The sequence below is a fragment of the Pollicipes pollicipes genome, unplaced genomic scaffold (assembly GCF_011947565.3).
Source record: "Pollicipes pollicipes isolate AB1234 unplaced genomic scaffold, Ppol_2.1 Scaffold_7262;HRSCAF=8765_pilon_pilon_pilon, whole genome shotgun sequence".
In the NCBI taxonomy this organism is placed as follows: Eukaryota; Metazoa; Arthropoda; class Thecostraca; order Pollicipedomorpha; family Pollicipedidae; genus Pollicipes; species Pollicipes pollicipes.
Window position 1 is genome coordinate 10,353,254 of NW_023597055.1, and position 18,025 is coordinate 10,371,278.

At 57.1% G+C, this 18,025-nt stretch overlaps 2 protein-coding genes across 2 annotated transcripts in view; one reads left to right on the plus strand and one right to left on the minus strand.

Annotated features, from left to right (window-relative positions):
• The first annotated feature begins 417 nt into the window (after positions 1-417).
• LOC119113786 (hyaluronidase) lies at positions 418-5,619 on the plus strand. Its single transcript, XM_037238023.1, has 6 exons — positions 418-856; positions 1,186-1,317; positions 2,732-2,862; positions 3,628-3,797; positions 4,129-4,321; positions 5,165-5,619. Exons 1-6 carry the CDS (start codon positions 430-432, stop codon positions 5,447-5,449), a joined length of 1,338 nt encoding a protein of 445 aa, XP_037093918.1. The 5' UTR covers positions 418-429; the 3' UTR covers positions 5,450-5,619.
• Positions 5,620-7,659: 2,040 nt separating this feature from the next.
• LOC119113789 (B9 domain-containing protein 1) overlaps positions 7,660-18,025 on the minus strand; it is a gene marked incomplete at its 3' end in the record, with an annotated part of 28,661 nt that continues 18,295 nt past the window's right edge. The window contains exon 5 of the mRNA XM_037238026.1: positions 7,660-7,754. Coding sequence (XP_037093921.1) covers positions 7,660-7,754 — 95 coding nt within the window. The remainder of the gene's footprint in view (positions 7,755-18,025) is intronic.

An 18,025-nucleotide genomic window follows, 5' to 3' on the forward strand; every position in this document is an offset into this window, starting at 1 on the left:
CGGAGCACCGCAGAACAGTGAAAACCGCTGGCTTCGGTCACTGCTGACGTTCGACAGGACCGTTTCAGCCGGAAGGACGCCTCCGAGGACCCGTGTGTCGGGACGGCCCTGGTTGTCAAGCAGCGGGTAACCCCAGCAGTTGCGATCGTGCACCTTGGAGTCTGCTGGATCCCGTTAAGCCAGTGACCGGCCCCTCAGTAGGCACCGGCGCCCGCTGCGCTGTGTACCCGCGTCCGCGCAGCCGCCGTCTGCCTCTGAGTCGCAGCTGTCCGCCATGACTCCCCGCCTGCTGGCCGTCCTGACCCTCGTTCAGGTGGTGCTCCCGGAGCCGGCGTTGCTGGCGACAGGACCACTGACTCTGGCGCAACTTGCAGCGGGTCAGCTGTCGAGCACTGATCTGACTGAGGTCAGCTGACGGAGGGTCAGCTGATGGAGAGTCAGCTGGCGAGCAGCCTGGAGTCGGAGAGCCAGGCGTCAGCGAATCACCTGACTCTGCAGCAGCTTGCAGCGGGTCAGCTGTCGAGCGCTGATCTGACAGAGAATCAGCTGACGGAGAGCCACCTAACGGAGAGTCAGCTGACGGAGAGCCAGCTGACGGAGAACCAGCTGACGGAGAGTCAGCTGATGGGCAGCCTTGAGTCGGAGACCCAGGCGTCAGCGGGTCAACTGACGGGAGACGGGCGGCCGGGGGACGGGCCGGCGCCGGCCGCCGAGCCGTTCCGAGTGTTCTGGAACGTGCCGTCAGCCCCGTGTACCCAGTCTTTCGGCGTCGACCTCAATCCCGGACAGTACGGCTTCACGGTGAACGCCGGCGAGAAGTTCGCTGGGGAGCAGATCGTTCTGCTCTACTCTCCAGGTGATGTACGACAGACAGCGGGCCGAGCATGCACAGCGCGCTGTTCTCCCCTGGCGAATCACGCGTTTGCTGTGCTTGAAGCGGACCGTCGGATGGACATGCGGATTTCCTGTCGGTTGACTGGATGTAAAGAACCAATCGACGACTTGCACTAGGATTGCAAGACTATTCAGCATGACATATGGGCTTTGCAGATGATGTCGAATCGCCCGGAGTTCATATTGTCACACGCACTACGCCATTTTTCCACTTCCTCCTGAAATCGTCACTCGGCTGACGATTTTCTCCGTTCCCCGCGATCCTAACGCGCGCCGTTTGTCCTCCGGCAGGTTTGTTTCCGAATATTCTGAAGAACGGCACGGAAGTGAATGGCGGCCTGCCGCAGGTGGGGTCGCTGGACGTCCACCTGAAGCGGTTCCAGGAGGACCTGGAACGATCCGTGCCAGACGTCAACTTCAGCGGTGAGTTGTGGTCCTTCTCCTCGTGGTCTCTCTCTCTCTCTCTCTCTCTCTCTCTCTCTCTCTCTCTCTCTCTCTCTCTCTCTCTCTCTCTCTCTCTCTCTCTCTCTCTCTCTCTCTCTCTCTATCTCTCTCTCTCTCTCTCTCTCTCTCTCTCTCTCTCTCTCTCTCTCTCTCTCTCTCTCTCTCTCTCTCTCGCACTTGCGGTCTCTCTCCGTTTTCGTTTTGGGCCCAGTCGGTTTGCATGCAAGGTGATCTGACATGCTTTAGCGCGCGGGAGACATCAAACAATATTTTTTTGCGAAAAGCACAATTTGGAGGACTTAGTACATCGTGCTAATCAGCCTGTATCCCGAACACTGAAGAGACTTATTGTGGCATATTGAAGGGGGGGCTACAATTTACAACGTATTCATATTCGAATATTTATTCGTACACACCAACATTGGGGGCAAGCACAGTTCGGTCCTTATTGCATGGGATCAAAATCTGAAAATACGCACGTGCTCAACATGACGTCGAGTGTACGAACAATTGGCAGCATGACCTTCAAATGTCATGGTATAGCCTCCGGGCAATAATAGGTTAAAAACGTAGTCACGCAGTACTCCGTCAATAACGCATTGGATCCAAATATGACAACGCTTACGGGGTGGCAGTGACGTCACGTTTATACAGCTTTCGTGATCTGACCTTTAAAGGTCACCGTATAGCGTCCAGGCAATCAGAGAGAAAACGCGGTCACGCATTACTTCACTGGAGGTTAGGCCAACTGAGGGCAAACACCTGATGACGTGGCGAGTACGTTGTCTGATGTCACTGAGCACTGTTGTCAGATTTGGCTCCGATATCTTGCGGACGGAGAACTGTGGGACACTTTTTAGCTACGATTGCCTGGAGGCTGTACGACGACCTTTAGAGGTCAGGCTGCTCAAGTTGTATGTACTTGATGGCGTGGCGAGCACGTAGCCATTTTCACGTTTGAATTCCATGCATTAATGGGTGAGATGTGCGTGACCGTGTTTTCGGCGTATATCAATATAGACCCGAATTTGGATGCGTGGCTAACTATACCTACCTGTCAGATTATGTGAGACAGAACCACTTGTTTGATACGGAACACTCACCAACGTAGCTTCCGCCTCGTATGATTTCAACATACTACCGTGACATGATTCAGGAGCCTGGTGGCGTCTGGTGTGGACCTTCCTGGAAATCAACGTGTACTTGGGAAAGGGGCGTGTGGTGTCTGAGCCGAGTGCATAAACACAACACACCACAGGCCTGTATTCACGTTCAGAAAACATTGTTGAGCCACTCCAATGCACTGAATGTTCCATCCCCAAAGCTCACACCTCGAGAGCTGACGCTGAGCCCAGCATGACGGGCGTGGGAGTGATCCCCTCCCCCACACCAGGCGTGGGGGTGATCGACTTCGAGGGCTGGACGCCCTGGTTCGCCGCGCTGGCGAGTCCACTCAAGCAGGCGGCGCTACAGCTGGTGCGGCGGCAGCACCCGCAGTGGACGGACACCCGCGTCGCCGAACAGGTCAGACGCACGCGGACGGGGGGGGGGGGGGCGGGTCACTGGGCAGGCCAGCCACGCTAGCACAGACGTGCGGGTGATTCAACGGGTTACGCGGATGAGCCGGCCGGTGAAGCGCCCCCCCCCCCCCCCGCCCTCGATACCAACACCCGCGAACACTCGGTCAAGCCCGGGAGCGCTTGGACCTGTGGTCTGTCTCCCAGACTGAGGAATGATTTGAGCAGCAGCCTGGTTTTGAGGTCTTAAAAGACTTCGGGAAGTGTTCTCCGGACTCCAGGTGAGCTTCGGTCGTGACCCCTTTCTCCCGCAGCTTAGGAGGACCGTGGCGAGGACGCTGAGATGAGAGGCTCCGGAAAACTGCTTGGTGATATGTTGGTGTTGGTGTTGGTCTCTCCACTTACTCGGGAGGACTTTGCTCCCCGGCCCCTAACCTCAGACCCGGGAGAAATTTGATCCATAGTCCGTGTTATCAGACCTGCGGGGACTTTCATTCGTGATCTGTCTTTTCAGACGCGGGAGGACTTGCATCCGTGCCCCGTGTTATCAGATTCGGGATGACTTTGACCGGTGACCGGTGCCGGCAGGCTCGGGAGGACTTTGACCCGTGACCGGTGCCAGCAGGCTCGGGAGGACTTTGACCGGTGACCGGTGCCGGCAGGCTCAGGAGGACTTTGACCCGTAACCGTGCCGGCAGGCTTGGGAGGACTTTAACGCGTGACCGGTGCCGGCAGGCTCGGGAGGACTTTAACCGGTGACCGGTTCCGGCAGGCTCGGGAGGACTTTGAGTGGTGGGCTCGCCTGTTCCTTCAGCGGACGCTGGAGGCGGCCGAGCGTGCCCGGCCGGCCGCCGCCTGGGGCTACTACCAGTATCCGCTCTGCGGGAACCTGCACATCCCCAACGGCACCTGTCCGCAGTCATGGCGCGACAAAAACGACCGGTCAGTGCTGCCATTTCGCGGCCGAGCCGGGCAGTAGTAGTGCTGCTGGTCACCGCTCGGTGACAACCCATCCCCTTGTGGTCCGTCTGCTGATGGTTGTCGCGACTGCTGCATGCTCCTGTCCCTGTGCCGGCCCGTTATACCCGCCCGGTACAATCGTGTACTCTACGTGCCGTCATCGCTGCTGGGTACCAGCTGCGTCTTGTACACTTCCGCCCACGTTTGTGTCAGTACCCATTCGTGTAAGCACGTTCTCATGGCAACCGCGTGCCCACCCCCAGCCTTTGCATCGGAAGTGGATTATTGCCATTGCTCCTGCCGTCCGCTGCAGGCTGTCGTGGCTCCTGAGCTCCAGCAGCGCCCTGTACCCGTCCGTGTACCTGTTCCGGAACGGGTTTACGGACGCTGACCGGCGCGCCACGGTGAGGGGCCGCCTGGACGAGGCCCTGCGGCTAGCAGCCGAGGTCCCCGTCTACACGTACACCTGGTTCCGGTACCAGGACGATCCCAGTTTTCTGTCTGAGGTAAGCCGGCGCCGGTTTGGTTTGTAGGCGGGAGGTGCACTTGGGGCTGCGTTGTTAGGCAGATGAGAAGATTTTACTCAAAACGTCTCGCTGGCCAGCATGTACGCGTAAGTGAAAGATTGGCTGGGATGCCGCGACAATGCTTGTGAGCACACTCTCTGTTATACCCGCTGAGCTTGGGTGAAAATGCTGCGGCGTTCAGTGGCGCAGTTTAGATGATGGCGTTGGTGGTAGCGCCAGGGAGGCTGGTACTGGACTTGTCGCACCCTCCCCGCTAGCCTGAGAGTGCCCCTGCCCCACCCTCCCGCCAGGAGCGCCCATGCCCCACCCTCCCCGCCGGTCTGAGAGCACCCCTGCCCCACCCTCCCCGGAATCCTGGGAGTGCCCCTGCCCCACCCTCCCCGCCAGCCTGAGAGCGCCCCTGCCCCACCCTCCCCGCCGGTCTGAGAGCACCCCTGCCCCACCTCCCCGTCAGCCTGAGAGCGCCCCTGCCCCACCCTCACAGCCAGCCCGAGAGAGCCCTTGCCCCACCATTAAAACAGCCAGCCCAAGAGCGCCCCTGCCCGCCCTCCCCGCCAGCCTGAGAGGGCCCCTGCCCCACCCTCACAGCCAGCCCGAGAGCGCCCTTGCCCCACCCTCACAGCCAGCCCGAGAGCGCCCCTGCCTCACCCTCCCAGCCAGCCCGAGAGCGCCCCTATCCCACCCTCACAGCCAGCCCGAGAGCGCCCCTGCCCCACCCTCACAGCCAGCCTGAGAGCGCCCCTGCTCCACCCTCACGGCCAGCCTGTGTGCCCCTACCCCACCCTCACCGCCTACCTGAATGCGCCCCTGGCACGGTCGCAGGACGACCTGCTGTCCATGCTGGGCCAGGTGCGCACCCGTGGTCTGCCCGGCGCCGTCATGTGGGGCTCCTACCTCAACTGCGACTCGGCCGCCCAGTGTCACCGGCTGGACGCCTACCTGCGCGAGCGCCTGGGTCCGCTCGTGCGCCGCCTGGTGGCGCTAACACCGGCCGAGGTGCACACGTGGCGCCGCCTGCTGGCCACCCAACGCGGCCGACGCCTGCTGCGGCAGGCGCTCAAGTGGGAGGGTCCGGAGAGCGGCGACGGGCTCGGGGTAGAGTGGTGAGCAGTGTCGGACCGTGAGGCGGAGAGAGGGCGGGAGGAGGCTATACGCTCGAGAGGGGCTGGTGAGGGTGGGAGGAGTCCTCTCTCGACAGAGCTCGGGGATAGCGATGAACAATTATCATAGATACTGCGTTGTGACGAGCAGGGCAGAAAATACGCGTGCTATATCTTACGGCGACCGAAAAGACTATCGAAATTTAGGCAGATCGTGGACGATATTGGTTGACTGGGCTTCAGAAGTTCAGCACCACTAGTATTAGAAGGCGTGTATCTTCAGTCCTTCAGTTCAGTCGCCAGTTCAGGACGGCAGAGGACAGGCCGCCCTTGGGCCAGCTGCGCCAGGAACGAGCCGAGCCCCTGACGGGCAGGGGGCGCCAGCTGTCAGGGACCGAGGACTGTGGGGCGGCGGGAGACCAGGCATGACGCTGCGCCCCGACCCAGGAGCGGCCCGGGGACGAGCGAACTCCGCGCCCCAAGCGGCGACAGCCACCTGGAAGCTGTCTGCTCGGGCCTTTCCTGCTCGCTTCGGTACTTGACCGCACGATATTCGACCGCTGCGCCAATCCGGCCTACTGCACCGCTTACAGTTATCCGTTTGTTTATGACTGACGTGCAGAGGCGCCCGGTCGACCTGCAACCGTGGCGCCCCGGCTACAGGATAGTTTAGAGATTGCATCAGTTATATGTGCGGACTGCTGCCGTCGATGTAACCGCTCCACGCTTGAATCGATTCAATAACCGGAACTGATACTACTCCATAATCCATGTGTGTCGAGCTGCGTGAGGAGTTCTAACACGGAGAACGTGGCAGGTGGCACCGAGCAATAGGCCATTCACGCGCTTGAATTGGCGCTCACTAACTGCAGGAGCCGTATGGCATGGACGCTTGTCCCAAAATCAGACCTTGGGAACAACGAACTTCACGGACACTTTCATATCCGAGAATATATCGACATGCTAACGTGCGTTCCAAACATGTTTTCACAATGCTGACCGAAAGTTCTGCAGGAATGAATGTGATAGACGTCTTCGCCAAAACATCAGCTCCGACGACCCTGACGCAACCAACAAAGCATGGAATTTCCCGTGGAATGCATAATTCGTACTGAAACATTTCAACGCGCCATACAATGCCGTGCTACGGCAAGCCCCTTCCATCCCGGCTCCTCTCTTGGCCAGGTTCCAATTGGCCGGAAGTGACGCGAGCCAATGGGCGATTTCGAGTTGCTATCTCCCACGCCTGCCACGGATCGGTCTACGTTCGACTCTAAACCAACTGATCTGTAGAGGCAGAGCAGCACGTGCCGTCTCACCAGGAAGAGTCTACAGAATGATCTCTGCACTGGTTTTATTTCTAAACGCGCCACTCATAAAGCCATATGCAAGTTTGAGATCGTCAAACGGTCACATCTACGCATGATTTAAAAAACGCATGCCACACTTACGACTAGACAAAGAGTAGACTTGATCGATGAAAATGATATGATTGATCTGGACGGCTAAATCACACGATTCGCACGCAGAGAAGCGAGGTCCGTTTGTACACAACTTTGGACGGATGCAGCCAATACCACGACACTACCGACCGTTCCACTGTGGGAGCGTTGAGACTAAACACGGAACACAGAGCACAGAGCACAGGGCTCTGACGCAGCGATCCTGGGCGTTGAAACAGACACAACGGACTGCCCCCCCCCCCCCGCCCCCATCTCACAATATGTCTTCTCATTGTCACCGCGACTGGCAACGTCCCACGTCGATGAACCGAGCGAAGAAGGGCGACCAATGGCGGACGTTCTCGAGTCGCGCCCATTGAGAAATCAGCTTTGCCGCGACACCCGCAGGACGACCGCGGCCGGTGACACCACGATACTGGCACGTGCCTCTGACGGCGCCCAAAGATGAGCCAGCATGTCTGCGGGAAACTCTGATCGCGGTTACACATCACCACGCAAGACTGAGCTGAAACCGATCCGAACCACGCGAGCGCCCGTCGTCCACCGCGGCCCGCCCATCACCGGCGAAGCCACAAGTGATGTCACAAGCCGGTCACTCCAAGGCGCCGTCGCCGGGCGCCGCGGCCGCCGGCCACTGCAGACGCCCCTGCGCCCTGTGGCGTCACCGACCGCGTCCGGGGTGTCACTGGACCAGGGCGGCGTGCCCGACGCCGGCCGCCGCCGCCGCGCCGCGCGCCTCGGCGCCGTCCGTCTCCGGCTGACGCCCGCTGACATAGCCCAGCCGCCGCAGGTCCTTGGTGAGCACCTGCAGCCGGCAGGTGAGCACGCCCTGCGACCGGACCCGCATCACTGCCGCAGGGGACGCCCGGTCAGCGGGGGCGCCGGCGCGTCACTGGCGGGGGTCACGGCGGGAGGAGGGGAGGGAGCGGCGCCATGTGCTGGGACGCCGACACTGCTACTGGTGCAGGCCCCGACAGTAAGACGGGCTGGACGGGAACGAGCGCGTTCAGAATGCCAATTTCGCACGATTGACGCTTGTTTGGTTCGCACTGAATCTTAGTAGGTCATAAGTCATAACCTTGCCACGTCTCGAGATGTGGCTTTAGTTTATCTAAAAATCTCAACAATGGCTGAGAGCTGCGTGTAGCGACCATAAAACTCATCACTGAAGACGTGGAAGCCTAAAGCCAGTCGCCACATACTTACCCACCAAGCAAGGGAGAATCGACGAACACAGGGTCCATGATAATGCTGTGATGCGTCGTAATCGCGTTTTAACAAGCATGTCAGTCGCAACACATTCTGCGTCTTGTTTGCCTCACTCTAACTAGATATGGGTGATTTCAAAATTTCAAAATTCAACCAAACAAGCAAGCGGAACAATCAAGGACTAACACCGATCAAAATTCGATGCTTTGGGCCTCTCTCGCACAGCCAGTGGCGTAGCTGAAAGGAGGCCAGTGGGGTCATGCCCCCCCCCCCCCCTCCTTATGGAGATGGCGTGTCCGCCTGATGCCGAAGGCCACTGTATTTTTGCAGCTTAAGGCGCCCGTATGGCTCCTAAAAAAAACACTGAAAATGGGAGTCCCAACCGAAAAGTCCTCAGAATTCGAAAGCAGGACTCTTTTGCGACAGGTGAAACGCACGTTTACGCACTTCACTTCACCCTTCTTGCCCTCGCCGAGCACCAGTGTGACCGGGTCATCTCACCCTCCCTGCCCTCGCTGAGAGCCAGCGTGACCGGGTCACCTCACCCTCCCTGCCCTCGCCGAGAGCCAGCGTGACCGGGTCATCTCCACCCGTCCCTAGCCCTCGCCGAGCGCCAGCCGTGACCCGGGTCATCTCACCCTCCCTGCCCTCGCCGAGCGGCCAGCCGTGACCGAGGTCATCTCACCCTCCCTGCCCTGCCGAGCTGCCGCCAGCGTTGACCGGGTCATCTCACCCTCCCTGCCCTCGCCGAGCGCCAGTGTGACCGGGTTCGGCCAGCTCCGGTCGGCGGGCCCGTGAACCAGGAAGCCAGATTCTGCAGCTGTGAAGTCTACTCCGGTACGAACACGGCCTCCTGGGTAAACACGCAGTCAGTGGGTCAACTGGACACGGCCCCCGAGAAACACCCGGAACATAAAACACGGCAATCCTGGGGGTAAACACGCGGTCAGGGGTCACTGGACACGACCCCCCCGAGAACACCCGGAACATAAAACACGGCCATCCTGGGTAAGCACGCAGTCAGTGGGTCATTGGGCGCGGCCCGCCGAGAACAACCGGAACATAAAACACGGCCATCCTGAGTAAGCACGCAGTCAGTGGGTCACTGGACACGGCCCCCGACAACACCCTGAACATAAAACACGGCCATCCTGGGTAAACACACGCGGTCAATGGGTAACTGGACACGGCCACCCGAGGATACCCTGAACACAGAATACCGCTCCTCCGTGTGTGCACAACGACTGGGTAACGCAGCACGACCACCCAAAGGCGCACAAGAAGACCATTTGACTCTACCTGCTCCCATGGGCACACATAGTAATCGCGTAGCCTAGTTGTTGCGTGTCCACCCAGCGTACACGAGCGCTGTGTAACCAGACACCTGCCGCAGCGATGGCCGGGGCTGTGGCCGCCGTTGGCTGCACCGCTGCCCCAGAAACACACCAGCACCGTTCACACGGCCACCTTCGGCGCAACAGACGCCACATGGCTCCCGGCCGGAGCGTCACGCGCGGAGCAGGCCGGATCTACGAGGTTACAGTCGACGCCCAGTGTCGGCGCTAAACAGGCTTAGCAGGCAAAGCGTCATGGAATACCAATCATCAACGACTGACAGCCAACCAGGTAGTTCCCAACGAAAGAGAGACAAGTCGCGACTACTCAGAAATTCCCCGCTACGTTAAATTTATGTAAACAACACAAATAATGAAATCACCACCTCGAAATGCAAGACTGCCCGCTCCAAGTGCAAATTCCAAATCGTACATAAACGACACCTCAGAATGGTTGGGCGCGCGCGCATCGCGTGAGCAGGTGGAGACCCTCGGCGAGCGGTGAGTAGGACGGCGCGGTCGCGGCCGGCGGCGGTCCTCACCTGACCCGGTGGCTGCCCGAGCAGACCGGCACGTGACACACGCCGTAGCCACGAATGACGTCATTGCCGAAAAGGTCCGGTCCGTAACAGCTGACGATCAGCTGCGACCCTGCAAGACGATTTTGCAACGTGCATTTGCTACGACTTATCATATGTTGCAGTTTCTTTCACGAAATGTATTGCTGTAAAATATTTATCACGCGCACCTCATTTTGCAAATATTACACGGAAGTGGTGCGTTTGATTAACTTTACAACTAGGCAGAAGGGCATGGGACGAGCGTTTGCGTCGTTAACTCGGCGACGGCACCGCAAACACGCGCAAGGCGTTTTTGAAAATTCAGGTATCATGCCAATAAAACATTTTGCGAGATTACGTGAGTTGTTGAGTGCATTCGTTACGAAACATTGCGAATGTCAATACGACAGTATAAATAGCCTTATCCTTGATGGAGCAGCCATGAAGATGGAGAAAAAGATGGATTGATATTTCGGCTACATGCCCCTTACCGACACGAACAGGGCATGTAGCCAAAATAGCAATACGTCTATCTCTCCATTTTCCCTGTATTTGTACGACAAATAAGGCTGATAAAACTGTCATTTCTTTTTGCCAGACCCAGAGCGGACAAATGCGGCACACGCCACAGCCTGATAATTCGACTTTGGGCGCCCGTGGACCAGCACCCCATGGCACCTCACAGGCAAAGAATCATTCCTTTCATTCAAGTCGAGGCGCCCGAAAACACCAATGAACAAATCAATCAATCATTCATTCATTCAATCATTTCCCAAATCATGTGTTTTACTCTGGCCTTCGCGCCGCTTTTTGCCGAAGTCCTTTTGACTCGTCGCGTGGCGCCGCTGGCGCTGCACGACCGCTCTGCTCGGGAGTTGTATGTCTCGTTCCGGATATCTGACGGCGACAGCGCTGGCGTTATGCTGCAGACCGAGCTGAGCTGTTGTGCGGGTGGGCGGCCGGCGGCGGCGTGTTTGTTTTCGGGCGCCAAGCCAGCGGTGCCGCCCCGGTCTGAAGTGGGGCGTCACGGCCTTGTCACAGCCGGCCGTTCAGGCACTGACGCGGTGATCGCAACCACAGCGGTCCGTCGTCAAGGCCCCGCCTCCCCAGATGGGTGGATGGGATGGGGGGAGGGGTGGAGGCACTTGGTCGATCGTGATCACTGCCGCAGCTCACAGTTCTTGGTGACAGAACAGTTCTTGGTGTGACTTAACCTTGTCATTGAAAACCCAGCTCAGTGCACCGGAGGCACGCGCAATTTCTTGCGTTTCGTAAAACAACATCGCCTTTTTCAAAATCGTTTATGTTTATGTGTATCGTAAACATGGATTGATTTTGGGAAACACACTATTCTCATTGGTTCGACAGACACCAAACATTATTTCTGACAACGCCAGTTATCTCGTCGAAGTACCGTTCATCCACGTGCTTTTGTACGGTGCCATTAATACTATATTATATGCACTTTCGTACGTCTTATTTGATAGGACCGCTTCGTCGCGCCGTGTCCGTGCTGAAGTTGGCGTTGGAAGGAATCTAAGTTTCTTGAAACACGGCACCGCATATCCTGTTCATGTTCTCCAGTTATAAGTGTAAAATGTGCAGATCGTCTTATAAAACCGATAGCTCAAGCGTGCTGAAATGCTGTTTGCGTGCCATTCGACTTTTCTTGATATTGCGTTTTCATCGGGAAGAGATTTCAAGTCATGCCAAACTGCAGTATGTTTCACTTGTAATCTCATTGGTAGAGCACCGCAACCTGATGTTTTTTTTTCGTATCGGGTCTATATTTGGTGACGTCGACGCCCTTGACCTCGGCTCAATGTGTGCGCACCTACTTTTCAACACTGGGGTAGAATGACTTACAGTTAGATTTTGGACGATTTTGAAGTGGTGGAAACGAATGGTGGTTTGGTGTGTCAGTGTGATCCTGAATGAATCAAATGGATCTTTCCCTCACTTTTAGCGTTTTCCGTAAAGGTGATTTCCCTAATACGGGTAAAACCGGCAGGTATGAACTAACTATTTTAAAACTCGTTTTTGTTCGTTTTCAGTGTGACCAATGTTGCATTAATTCGGCCGGAGCAGATCTCTCTTGGTTTATCTTGTCCAAGTTGTCAGTTAGATGGCGATGGACGGAGCCCATGGCTGGGTGTACACGTTAGTAGGCACCATTCATTGAAACAGTCTCTTTGACGTTGAGCCCAATGTCTTGCCTACTGTGGCCCTCAGCTGATTCTTGTGCATGACAAAGAAGCAGTGATTTGAACAGAGTGTTTGACGTTGAGCCCAGCACCTATGCTCATTGAGATCCTCCCGGTGATAATTGGAGGATGGGCATATGCCTCCGCCGCCTGCGTTCAAGCATTATGGGCCGGTGCGTCGGCAGGGCCTGCACATGGCGCGAGACGTGCGCGCTGTCAAGTACCTCGAGTGCTCGGCCCTCACTCAGAAGGGCCTGAAGAACGTCTTTGACGAGGCGATTCGGGCTGTCCTGTTCCCCGTGCCGCGCAAACCCGAACGGCACGCCTGCCGTCTGCTATAGATGACGTGGCGGGCGTGGTAAAGGCGGCATAGGTGGCGCTACTGGTACTGGACGCATGCCTGGCGTTTTCTCGTGTTGGTCTTGATTAGTTGTGGTGACGAAGTGGAGCTCGATCGCATATCACGCATGGTTTCTTATGGCAAGATTGTGGTATTTTATCACTGACTGGCGTGTAACCCAGCTTGTTCGGTGTCAAACTGGAGTCCCAGAGTGTCGCACCCTTTTTATCGAGTGTCTTTTCGACTGCGCGTCAGGAAACTCGGATCTGAAACCATGAAACCCTCGGTCTTCTGTACACATTGATAGCCCTAGACGGGATGCACGCGTGTGGCATGCCTCCCACTGCCTTGGTGTGGGCCCGCGTGGGGGCTTGTGTTTTGTGTGTCGTCCGTTTTCTACCCAGATCCAGCTACCCAGATCCAACTGTCCAGATCCCTTCGCGACGGTCGGGCCTCGTGGCAACCAACCGTAACGTGCGCGGCGGTGGGGCCGAAGGGCGCCTACACCGCCGTCGCGCATGGCATGCTGTGAGTTTCTGGAGGAGGTTATCTCCGTCGAGCCGTGCACTGCACCCTGGTGTCGTGTCGCTGTCAGGGGCCCAGGGGTCAGGGTCAGAGGCCCAGCGGCCAGGGTCAGGGGGCCCGAAACGGTTCGCGTCGGGACGGCGTGACATCGTCATGACATGACCTGTGGCTGGTTTGGTGTCGCCTCTGGTTATTAAGCCGTGTGTTGTGGCCGTGATCAGTTGTGAAGCCCCGCTGACGGGGCGCGGTCGCGCTCGTGTACCATGCACCCCGTGACACGTATCGTTTGCTGTTTCTGGTTTGGACTCTGGCAGTCTGCTCCCGTGTGTGTGTGCTGCCGTTGGATGTGGGCCAAACCAGCAGTTGTCGGAATTCAGTCGTATCTTCTGACATTCGCAAATGATATCTATGAGACAGGGGTGCGGTGGAGTGCTGGGCACGTGGTCACGCTCCCGGGGGTCCAGCGCCGAATAGCTGAGGACGGCGCCGCCGGCGTGTCGTTTACGCTGGCTCCTCGTGTGCGGTCTTCGCGTCCCGTCGCATGTCTCCGTCTCCGGGCGTCGCTCGTGCCGTCCGGTCCGTGTCGGCTGGACCGGGTGCAGAGTTCGCGTGGCCTCTTAAACTGGTCCAACGGCGGACTCGTCGTAGACGGGTACCGGGCGGTCGGAGTGACGGCGCTGCCGTTGTGGCTGCGGCAGCTGTCCGGCAGCTGTGTACGTGTCGCCAGTAGGATGCCGGTCTGACCTTTGTGATCTGACCCGGCCCCTACGTGATCCTTGCGACCCGGACGCAGCGCCGTCTGAGTATTGTCCGACTTCGCCTGCGGGGTGTTCATGGCTGGTGTGTGACCTGAGCGTTACCTGACCTGTGTGACATGACCTGGACGTTACCTGACCTGCGTGACCTGACCTGGGTGTTGCTTGACCTGTGGGACCTGACCTGGGAGTTACCCGGCCCGTGTGATCTGACCCGACCATACCTGACCTGTGGGACCTGATATATTACTTGACCTGAGTGACCTTACCTGACCCGTGTGACCTGGCCTGACCCGTGTTTGACCCCATCTGCAGGGCCTGGCGATGGTGAAGGAGATCGGCGCCGTGAAGTACCTCGAGTGCTCGGCGCTCACGCAGAAAGGGCTCAAGACTGTGTTCGACGAGGCCATCCGTGCCGTGCTCTGCCCGCAGCCGGCGCCGCCCAAAATCACGCGCTGCACGCTGCTGTGAGCGGCGCCGTCTCTTCCCCCATAGCTAGAGCAACGAAGCCTCAGCGCCGCCGCCCGCTCCCGCGCATGGGGAGCAGCGAAGCCCCAGTGCTGCTGTCTGCTCTGGGCGCCGACGCCGGCCGACCGTACCGTAACACGGCTTGATCGCCGCCTGACCCGCCAGGGCGGGCTGCCACTGCCTCCGCGAGCGGCTTGGCTTCCAGACGAGTGCCGGATAGCCTGCAGCAGAGGCCCGGCCCGGGCGCCGCCCCCTGCCGTTGTGCGTGGGATGTGGATGACAGTGGGTACCACCACCTCTCGTGCGCGGTGGAAGATGGCGGCGTGCGCCTGCTCGGTGCGGTGTGAGAGAGCGCCGCCTGGCTGCGGCTGGGCATTATCAGCACGTGTGTAGGCCGTGTGATACCGCATGTCGGCACCGGCTCCCGCGCTGCGGGGGGGGGGGGGGGAAGCGCCGGCTGGGAGGCTGACGAGACGCGCTGCCTGCAGCCACGTGAAAGGGAGGGCATGCGGACGGGCTCTGCGCAGGCGGCAGGGAGGCGCTGCGGGAGGCCGCGAGGACTGGGTCCTCTCGGCGCTCCTGCGAGGATGTGAGGAGCAGCACGAAAGGCGGGCGGTTGTGAAGGCACCGGGGTCGGCGATGATGTTGCGTACTGCAATGCTCATAATCGCTACCAAAGCACGGACGGTGTGGCTTGAGAAACGCCGTTGACGGCGTCGGAGACGGCACGTGGCTGCCACCTGGCGGAGGAAATACGAACCTGTGCCTGCTGGGGCGCCGCTGTGTCCGCCTTGGCGCTTGGTACGCAGGCTCGCAGCGCTCTAGGTCATGATGATCGCGTCAGATGTGAACGCTGGCGCCTGTGCAGGAGTCACGACGGCATTCATATCTGGCAGACTTTGTCCGTATCCAGTGGAGCTGTTTCGTGCCCTCAGACTGGGAATGAGGTCGCGTTCGAGTGTCGGCGACTGCAATTGCTTATGCTTATGCCGGTTGTGATAGGCACGGCCGGGAAGAGTGACCGTGATGGTTCTCGTGCTAGAGTTTTACGCCCGATGTGTGTCCATATTTATCTCCCGTGCGGTGAATGTCCATATTTATCTCCGCCACCGCTGCATTTGAGAGGTGCATTTGCCCTGCTGCCATAGTGCGAGCTTCAGGCCGAGCGTCACACGGCGGCCCGGGTGCTTCCCTACACAGCAGAGTGCGGGGGCCGTGGACAGGGTGCCGTGACTGGACACCATCGGTGGCCGTGCCCCCGTCTCTGGTTGCTGTGAGTGGTGCCACACACTGCCGCTTTTTAGGGCGGGGGTGGGTCGGAAGGAGGTTCGTCTGTCGTGGGGACGCTCCCTCGGCGGGGCTTCACGGGGTTCGATGTCGGCACGGCCGCGGTGGTGACGTCGCGCGGCTGGTCGGGAGGTGCCAAACGGCAAGCTGGGGCGCCGCTCCCAGCCGGCACGGCCAGCGCCGCTGGGCTGGCGGTGTGGGTCGCGCTGGCCACTCAGTGGTGTCGGGTATGGACGGCGTCTCGCGGCGCCGGAGTGTTTAGACTTTCAGCCAAGGTCGCGCGTGCTGCACACTGTCCCCACCACGGGGGCGGCGCGTGTTTGTTGTGTGGAGGAATTAGTTCGTGGCAGTGTCTTGGAACTCTGTCAGCGCATCTGTAACGTTGAAAGATATACATTGTACTGTGCGTGTGTGCCGTAATAAACCGCCGAATCGTGGTGCATTTTGTGGATAGTGCGTGCTGCGAGAGGACCAGCGGCGGTAGCTGCTTTCAGGTACGGCAGACCGGTGCTGTTACCAGCACTGTAGCAGTGGTGGCGCCTCCACTGTCTGGTCCGCATCATATTGTCCAAGGTACAGAATGTCCAAAGACCAAAGCTTCCAAACTAGATCCTTCAGCGGCCGCCAGGGCAAGAATGATCGCCCTTATTGGCAGGCAGCGTTGCCTCGCCCAGCGCCGGCCGCGCGCATACAGTCGACACCATTACGAAGACCACGCGCGTGAGGCTGGCCGGCCGGATTACTAGCTTAGTATCAGATCCATGCCCGCTCCACGACGCAATGGAGCCGGCTGGAGGCGCCGCGCCGAGCATTGGTTGCTGATCGTCAAAGTTGGGCCCGGTAAGGTTTGCCTGCGTTTTGGGCAGCTAAAAAACATTGAAAGCAGGCGGAATATAAAACGGAATTATAGCCGCGCTATGCCCGAAAATATAATTGTCGAAATCGACGCCAGCAGTGGGCAATTCTGGCTGCCGATCTTGACTGCTCAACTGTCAGTATAATGCAGACATCATAACGGGTTACGGGTTAAGAAGTTCAAACAACTTCAAATAACATATAAGCTCGAGGTAATCGCTTCTGGCATCATACACTAGCATTGTGGCTGCTATGGGATGGGGTTTCAGCAATAGCAAGCTAACATCAAAAATGTTTCGTGGTCAGTAGTGAATGTCGTTGAATGAGGGCGAATGCTCTTCAATATGGTATTAAAGAAACACCCCATATCCAGCACGTGCAGAAAGCTGATCGAAACACGGACGGTTAAATTTGATGTAATAGATGACCACTATCAAGAATAAGGTCAAGGTGTTCAAGACAATGACTAAAGCACCATTTCTAAATGCACTTCACATGAAAAACGCTGCTCATGTGACGTCCCAAGAAGATGCGTGCTTACTTGCCTCGATTAAAGTTGACGATTGCGCGCAACAATTTTAAATATATGCACGCTTGTCTCCTGACGTTAAAATGTATTGTTTACAACTAGCGTTTCTTGTGCAATGCTGCATCTATCAAAACTACGCGCGCGATGCGATTGCTTAATTCGACATTAGGTATACTTAACGTGTTTACCTGTCTTGTTTTCTTCGCAACGATATGCGCACATTCTGTATACTTGCGCCACTGAGGTGTCCAATGAACCGGCCTGAAATCTGGCGCTTCGATTATCCCACCTGAACTGTCCCTGTCCTTAAGCTCCTGGAGATTTGATGTCTTATCCCATTTTTTGATTTCATTTTCAATCCTTTAGCGCATACGTGAGGAGCTTTTACCTCCGAAAGGAACACTAGGGTTTCCTGGGGCGGTCAACTAGAATGAAATTAGGATGAGGACTAAGGTCATGCATATTGCTTGCGTGAGTCCCCTATTCACCATCACAGATATACATGTAATGTATATATGTATATATATATATATGTGTGTGTGTGTGTGTGTGTGTGTAATGTATATATACATATATACACATGTCATGTATGTATGTATATATTTGTATATATATATATATATATATATATATATATATATATATATATATATATATATATATATATATATATATATATATATATATATATATATATATGCACATTTATGCGGAAAATAAATAATTTAAGTATTGGAACCCATGTTATGCTGTGGAGCCTTTAGAAAACGAGGGCTAAAAAGAGCAAAAAAAGAAACAACTAAAAGCTATCACTACTTTGGCTAAAAAGCCAGGGATGTCATGTACATATCCTTTTTATCTCAAAATTTGATGGCAGAATTTGTTTGGAGAGGACCCCAAACTCTAGGGGGCACCACAATGTTGCGTGCTCCCCCCCCCCTTCACAACATACTGGACCCGCCCCTGTTTGCAGTCATTCCGCCGTGCAGTGGTAGCGCGGTATATCCCTGTTCTCACATGACGTGATCTATAAAGACGTGTTCCACATACGAAG